The following is a 7,659-nucleotide window of genomic DNA, read 5'->3' on the forward strand; positions in this document are numbered from 1 at the left end:
AAGGGATTGATGGCTTCTGTATATTCACACCTCAAATTCTGCTGCCCACTGGGCTTTATATGAATGCAGAATATTTTCCCCCTTTTAAATTGCTGTGTATAGTTGCATAGTTAGATGTTATCATTCTTTTAGAGGTCTTCTTGTTCTCTGCTTTGAAATGAGGATCAAGTGGCAAACCGATGTTTCAATAACCAAATTTCATATCTGTTGTTCTATGATTCACTGAATAAATTCAAACTCATGTTATAAAGTCCTGAGGTCCTTAATCTTTTAACTTCCCCCAGACATATATGTCCATGTAATCCAGAGCTTACTTTTTATTTGTTTGGTTTTGAGACAGCGGTGTATTTTTTTTAAACATAGTTCTGGCTGTTCTGGATCTTGTTCTGTATACCAGGCAAGCCTCAAATTCATAGAGATCCTTGTGTCTCTGCCTAATATGTGTTGGAATTAAAGGTATGTGTCTCCATTCCCAACACATACATTGCTTTTGAATCAAATAGTTATATATGTCAATTATTATTGGGCTAGCTATATTTTATGCAGTACATTGTTTATTAAGCTAAAAAGAAGAAAGTCCAACTTACGTAACAAGTGCTTTCTGGATCTGTTCTGTAGGTACCAGAACCATAACAGAATGAACTCTAGAGACCTGGCTGTGGGCATCTTCTTCATGTCTCAGACTGCGCTGGGAATGCTGGGGAACTTAGCCTTGCTTTGTTGTTTTATCATTGCTGACTTCTCTGGAATCAGGGCGAAGACCACAGACCAGATTATCAAACACCTGACTTGGGCCAACTTCATTGTTCTCTTCAAAGGAATCCCACAGACCATTGCTGCTTTTAGTCAGACTTACTATGTAGATTATGTTTCATGTAAACTTGTCTTATATTTTCATCGAGTTGCCAGAGGAGTATCCCTTGTGTCTACATCCCTTCTGAGTGTCTTTCAGGCCATTACCATCAGCCCCAGTAATTCTATGTGGGCACAGCTCAAAGTCAGAGCCTTGGGTATAGTTGGGCCTTCCTTGAGCTTATGCTGGACCCTCCAGCTGTCTTTGTATGCCTATGTTATGGTGTACACAACTGACATAAAGGGTGGAAGAAATAATACTAGGGTAAGATTTTTTGAATACTGTGCTGTTGTGAATCCTGGGAGACCAATCAAAACACTTACTGTAATCCTATTGACATCCAATGATGTCATGTTTTTGGGACTGATGATGTGGGCCAGTGGATACATGGTGTTCATCTTGCTCAAACACAAGCAGAGGGTCAAACACATCCACAGATCCCAGTCTCTTAGTTCATCCCCTGAGACCAGAGCCACTCAAAGGATCCTCACCCTAGTGTGCAGCTTTGTGCTCTTCTATGTAATGTCTATTGTCTTGACATCTTATCTGTCTGTCCTTGAAGGAACTGGTAAGTGGGTGTCTAATGCAGGTGTAGCCATGGCTGCATGCTTCCCAGCATTCTGTCCCTTTCTGCTCCTCAGACACTACACTTCCATTTCCAGGCTCTGCTGTTCCAGTTCTTACCAGACAACATTCTGTGCATGTGATGTCAGGGAGCTCTAAAAGCTGTGCTGTCTGCATCCCCCTTTCCATGTCTCAGGGGTTAAGAAGACTGCTCATTCAGTGTGCTTGGGTTTAATTCCCAGAATCCACATGGGACCTCAGAACTGTGAGATCCACAGTTCCAAGGGAACTATTCAGCTAGATGTCTTGGCCAGCAAGAGTCAATTAACTCTTTTGACCCTGCTTTTTCAGTGCTGACATGATAAGCATTGTGATCCTGGCTGTTTAAATTGTTTAAAGTTTTGTTTCCTTAGTTCTCACATGCACATGTACTTTGATTTTATCCACCCATAATTCTTATTTTTAAATCCCATCAGACTCTTTCTTCACCCCAACTAATTTGTGTCCTACTTACATGTCTTTATTTTTAATGCCCCATATGATTTAATTAAAACTTCTTTCATGAGCATGGGTGGATGATCATTTATTTGTATAAGTGTAGTTTCATCATTGAGGGATTTGACTCTCTCCCTCCAACAAGCAGGAAGTGTCTTCAACTTCCCTGATAGGGCTATGATTTTGTGAGTCCCACCTCTATCCATGGTGGGATGCTGATAAGGATGGTCTTGTGCAGGTCACCACAGCTGCTCTATGTGCATGAGTGCGTGGCATTTCCAGGAGAAAGCAGTTCACTGCAGGGCATCCTTCTACATCTTAATTATAAAAACCATTTGATTGTTTCATAAATTTACGTAGAATTTCTTAGTTACTCCAGCTCTCCATTCTACTCTTACATCCCACTCCCTTTGCGAGTGAAAGTGTTCTTTCCCTCCTACTTTTGTGTCCTACTTTGTGTGTGGCTCACAGTGTTTAATTAGAGTTTGCCAGAACATTGTTTTTTGAGGTTATTTACTTGGAGCAGGGGCAAATTATTACTGGCTATGTCACTGAAGAAAGCACATCTTCCTGCACCCCTTTGAACTGTTAAGGTTAATCATCCCTCAGAGAAGACTAGGTCCTTGTAGGAAACCCTCTCATCCATGATGAAATGTTGAAGTTCCCAGGCACAGAAAAGTTTGCCTGAATAAATGGTGTATTTATAGATTTCAGGGTGCTAGAAACAAATTGTGAAGGTGTGGAATGACTTTAAGGAACAGGGATAATAAAACATAGGTGATACAAAAATTGTAGAAATTGTAGGGGAAATTTGGGTTGTTAAAGGTTATGCAATCATGGAGGTTGCAGTTTGTACAAATATAAATATCACGAGGCAGTTTGTTCCCATGTCAAGTTAGCAAAACAATTGCTCTAAGTTCCTTAACTTATGGTTAAGTTCATAAGAAGGCCTATTTTCATGATGGGGAATCCTACAGAGAAAACCAAACCAAACTAGTGGGAACTCATGAAATTCAGATCAACACCTGTGCATCCTCCATGGGATTGGACTAGGCCCTCTGCATAAACGAGACAGTTATGTAGCTTGATCTGATTAAACGGCCCCCTGAAAGTAGGATCAGCATCCATCCGTGGTGCATGAGTTGGATTTTTTAGCACTCACTACCTATGGTGTGACACCTTGCACAGCCTTGAGGCGGGGGAGGGGCTTGGACCTGCCTCTACTGAATGTACCAGTTGTAGGAGGGAATGGGATGTGGGTGGGTGGGGGAAGGCTGGAGGATGGGGAGGAAGGAAGAGAGGCATCTGTGTTTGGTATGTAAAATGAATAATGATAATTCTTAACAAATAAAAACAGACCCCCATGTTACAAATTTTCTCTCTTTAAAGATGTATTTATTTGTTATGCACACAGTGTTCTTCATGTGTGTATGCCTGCATGCCAAAAGAGGGCACCTAATGTCATTACATATGGTTGTAATCACTCATGTACTTGCTAGGATTTGAACTCAGGATCTCTGCAAGAAGAGTGAGTTCTAAACATTGAGCTATCTTTCCAGGTCCTAAATTATGATTTTATTTCATTTATCTTTATTAAGAATTTTTCTATTCACTCTACATACCACCCACAGATTCTATTTCCTCCCATGTCTCACCTCCTAGCCCTCCCTCACAAGCCACTCTACATCCTCACATCCCCAAAAAATCAAGGTTTCCCATGGGGAGTCAACAGAGCCGGCGCAGAACCTAGGCAGGTCCAAGCCCCTTCCCATTGCACCAAGGCATCACAAGGTATCACACCACAGGCACTGGGCTCCTAAAAGCCTGCCCATGCACCACAGATGGCTCCCGATCCCCCTGTCTGGATGCCCTCCAAACAGTTCGAGCCAAACTACTATTTTCTGTATCCAGTCCCACTGGGTCTACACCGTTAATGGGTTTACACCAGTGTGGCCAGTCATCTCTGCAATTCTTACCATAATGATCTCGATGTCTCCCACCTGAAGAATTTCTCCTCTCTCTCATCCATTGTATTCCCAGAGCTCATGACCTGTCCAGCAGGCCAGGTTATTCGAGGGTCTTGAGGAGGGGACACCTGTGAATCAATGGGGGGTGAGAGGGAAAGGAGACCAAGCGCGTGAAGAAAGACAAAGCAGTCTGAGTTGCGTCAAGGCCTCACTTTATTGACTGGTGTTAGAGCTTATAAACAGGGCTTCAGGTAGGGAGGGGGAGCAGGAGTGAGGAGAGGACAAAGAAAATTCCTAAGGAGGGTCAGCAGGAGGTCGCTTTGGTCCCAGGCCCCTGCAGCTAGCTGATTTAAAGAGGTTTATTTAATCCTACATTCCTAGGTTAGACTAAAAGCCTCTTATTTACACGAGGCTTGATAAATCGTGGCAGGTAACACAAGGTTCAAGACACAGCTGTCCAGAGTCGGTCTCCAACATTTCCTCCTCTTTTCTCAAAAATGGACCAAGTCCATGTGATGGGGGTTGTGGAGGTCCGAGAGAGCCTCTGTCTTAGGCTATACAGGGGGACTCCCACGCATGGCAGGTGCCATGTTGAGCCGGTCTCAACGCCCTCAGTACACTGTTGTCTCCTGCGTGGGCCCTGTACTATTCCCGTCATTGAGTACTCTCTAGCAAGACCGTGGGGACGTTAGGGCTTTAGGACACTGAATCTGAGTCCTTGATGGGGCTCCTGGCCGGCCTCCTCGGAATCTACTCTGTGATAATGAATCGAGACGTGTCGTGGTAAGGCCGAATCAATCTGATTTTTGATAAACAGAGTCAACTGCTGAAAGGCCCAGGGACCAAAGGTAATGAGAAGGAGAAGGAAAATAATCAGGGGTCCAGGAGGGTGGGGATCAGGGTAGAAAGCCAAGGGGATTCTTTAAAGCTTTTGTAAAGAAGAGCAAACCCTGCTCCTAAGAGCAAGAGCCGCATCTTACTGAAGCCCCATAAAGGCTAATAAAGGAAAAACCCACAAGATTACAATTCCCATACAATTTCGTTTCACAAGATCATGGTCTGGGTACAGAGTGATCACAGATGGGTAATTTGCATCAACAGGTACATTTTTCCTGAAACCTCAAGGGAGGGGTATCAAGGCGGGAGTGGAGTTTACACAAAGGTCACAGTGGTCCTTCCTGGAACACCTGCAACTATCCCAGTCACAGTTGAGCACATCTCTTAGCAGAAATCTCTTTACATTGTTATATGGTTGCAGGGGAGATTGAACAATGGCTAAGTCAGGTTGCTCTAGATTTTTAGTTTCTCATTTCTTGGTGCTTGAAGTTTTCTCTTTTCCTGAGGCTTGGGGGTGTAAGCCTGAAGGGCTAGGGTCTTTCACTCCCCCATTTCTTTTTGGCAAATTTTAATCTTAAAATTATGGTATTACATTTGGTACCTCATGGCCTATTTTAGTAACTCATGGCCTGTAATGGCCATGCATAGTTCATGTATAATTAGCCATCTGGTCTCTATGCCAGGGAGTTTTCTTTTGACCCAGCATTTCAGCCTTTTTAGAACAAGGAAAATGGGACGATGTATTCTCTTCTGGAACTGCTTCAAGCTGGCATTGGGGTGTCATTATCAGGGCCCCTCCCCCAAAAGGCTGAAAATCTGGTCAAAGACTGGGCAGGGGGCATTCGTCAGTAGCATGTAGCTGCCTGACACCATAGTGACAGAGAAGAATCATGTTAGCTGGGCTGGTCCACGTTAGCCTTTAGCACGTCGGAGTCCACAGTCATCTGGAGTGGTGGAGTCAGCAACTGAAACTTGGAGGTGTCTGACAGCCAAGTAGAAATCTGTTGAGACAGATTTAAACTAGGAACAGAGGTTAAAATTTGTGAACTTATTTGGAACCCTTAGGTTTATACCCTTAGTAATAGGAAAAGCACTAATCCCAAGACCATGAGAGAGGAAAAATACCATCTTTAGGAATACTTATCTGGGTTCTTTCAACCTCTGTGGAGTGGGTCTATGTTTTTATGACTCTTTTGATCCTTTGAGGCCTTTTTGCAGAATGACATAAAAGTTTTAGATACATTAGTATTACCAATCTGTACTCCATATTGTAGACAAAGCAGATAATGGGTATCTGTAAAACAACAGAAGTAGACTTATACCTTTGAGTTCCAACAAGAACTACAGATTTGGGCATTACTTTTGTCCAGAAAGCCAGGTATAAATTGGACAGAGATTTTTGGCCTGGTGAGAAGCACTTTTAGGTTTACATTTAGACATATCTAGATCACATCTAAAACAAATCCAAAATGTTGAGCTTGTGACTGAACAGTAAGTGGTCATTGCTCTATCAGCTCATCAGTGCTCCTAAATGTTAAGCTCTGAACCATAGAACAGGAGAGTAATCTGAAACATATCTTATTTTAGACTCATACCCGAACCTTTATGATTTATTTAAATTTTTACATCTTAGAACATTTTCTTTTAAAGTGAGCTAAAAGGCTAGCTATGGCCTTGCAGAAGGATCTGGCTGATGGTGCCATGCTGACAAAGTTAGAGCTAGCCATCAGTACTATCAGAAATCTGAGAAGGATATACTATATCTGAGTGCAGACCAAGAAGCTTCCAATCCTATAAATCACAGTGATCAATCCCTACCCAGGTCTCTATAGCGTTGGAGGTACCAGTCAGAACAACATCAATCTTCTACCACCATCAAGCCCATAAGGCAGAGTACCTTTTCTGTGGAATAGGGACACGGAAGACTGACAGTGTCCTACTACTTGTCCATAGTCTGGGCTGGGTCCTGGAGGCAGGCGTTGCATTGGGGCATCTTGCCCTGTGGTCAGTGTTGTTCACAATTCAGGTGGCATCTTTTGTCATTCCATATCTTCTTTGGAGACCTTGGGAGTCATTGTTAGGAGCTGGTGAGCTGGGAGTCTCTGTTTCCGATAGTAAGTTTTTAATCAAATAATTTAAATGTCATATTCATCAGATCATTGACAGGTTTGAGGACCATTATCTATTAAATGTATCTGAGCCAAACAAATCTAGGCCTAATCTTAAAAATATCTCTAAGTTTGGTAATAATGACCAGGCTAATTTGTTTTCCTATAGATATATTAGTCAAATATACCTCTCAGTTTGTTTTTGTTTAAATAGAACCGTTTATGCTTTAAACTAGTATCTGGATAGCCAGATGACTAGTATTAACTTGTATTCCTTAACACAAAGAACATGCAAACTCAGACATTCAAAACCAAACACACATGTGGCCACATTTTCATTCATACCTGCAGAATAGACAGACATTTTTAAAACTATGACCCTTTGGAGTCTCCATGTAACAGCAGAATAGCAAGAGAAAGAAATCTGAAACATGTTTACTTAAACTTTAAAGTTAGACCTTAAAGTTTCATTATATTTTTTTAAACTGTCATGACATGCTTAAGCCTTTAAATTTTTATATCTTAAACTGCTTCCTCAAGTCAAAAATTCATTTATTTAAACTTTTATTTTAACCAACAATAATTTGAAACCAATTTTCTTAAATGATGGCAAGTATTTGTAACACATTCAACTCAAATGACCAAAACCCATGTAAATTTTTATTTTTCCTGTGAAAACAAAAGCATAATTTCCCCAGTATCTTGAACTGGTAATTTAACATTTCTTTATTAAGCAATATCAGTGTTATGCCCAGATCGCGTCCCCAAAGAAGCCACTGGAGACCTCAGGTACAGAATGCAAAAGCAAGGTTTATACAAATGAAGTTTACAAGCC

General features: G+C 41.8%; 1 protein-coding gene across 1 annotated transcript; it reads left to right on the forward strand.

Moving 5' to 3' along the window:
* Window positions 1–637: 637 nt before the first annotated feature.
* Window positions 638–1,576, forward strand: LOC143273950 (vomeronasal type-1 receptor 4-like). Its single transcript, XM_076574794.1, has one exon. It carries the CDS (start codon window positions 638–640, stop codon window positions 1,574–1,576), a length of 939 nt encoding a protein of 312 aa, XP_076430909.1.
* Window positions 1,577–7,659: the final 6,083 nt, after the last annotated feature.

The sequence above is a fragment of the Peromyscus maniculatus genome, chromosome 1 (assembly GCF_049852395.1).
Source record: "Peromyscus maniculatus bairdii isolate BWxNUB_F1_BW_parent chromosome 1, HU_Pman_BW_mat_3.1, whole genome shotgun sequence".
Lineage (NCBI taxonomy): Eukaryota > Metazoa > Chordata > Mammalia > Rodentia > Cricetidae > Peromyscus > Peromyscus maniculatus.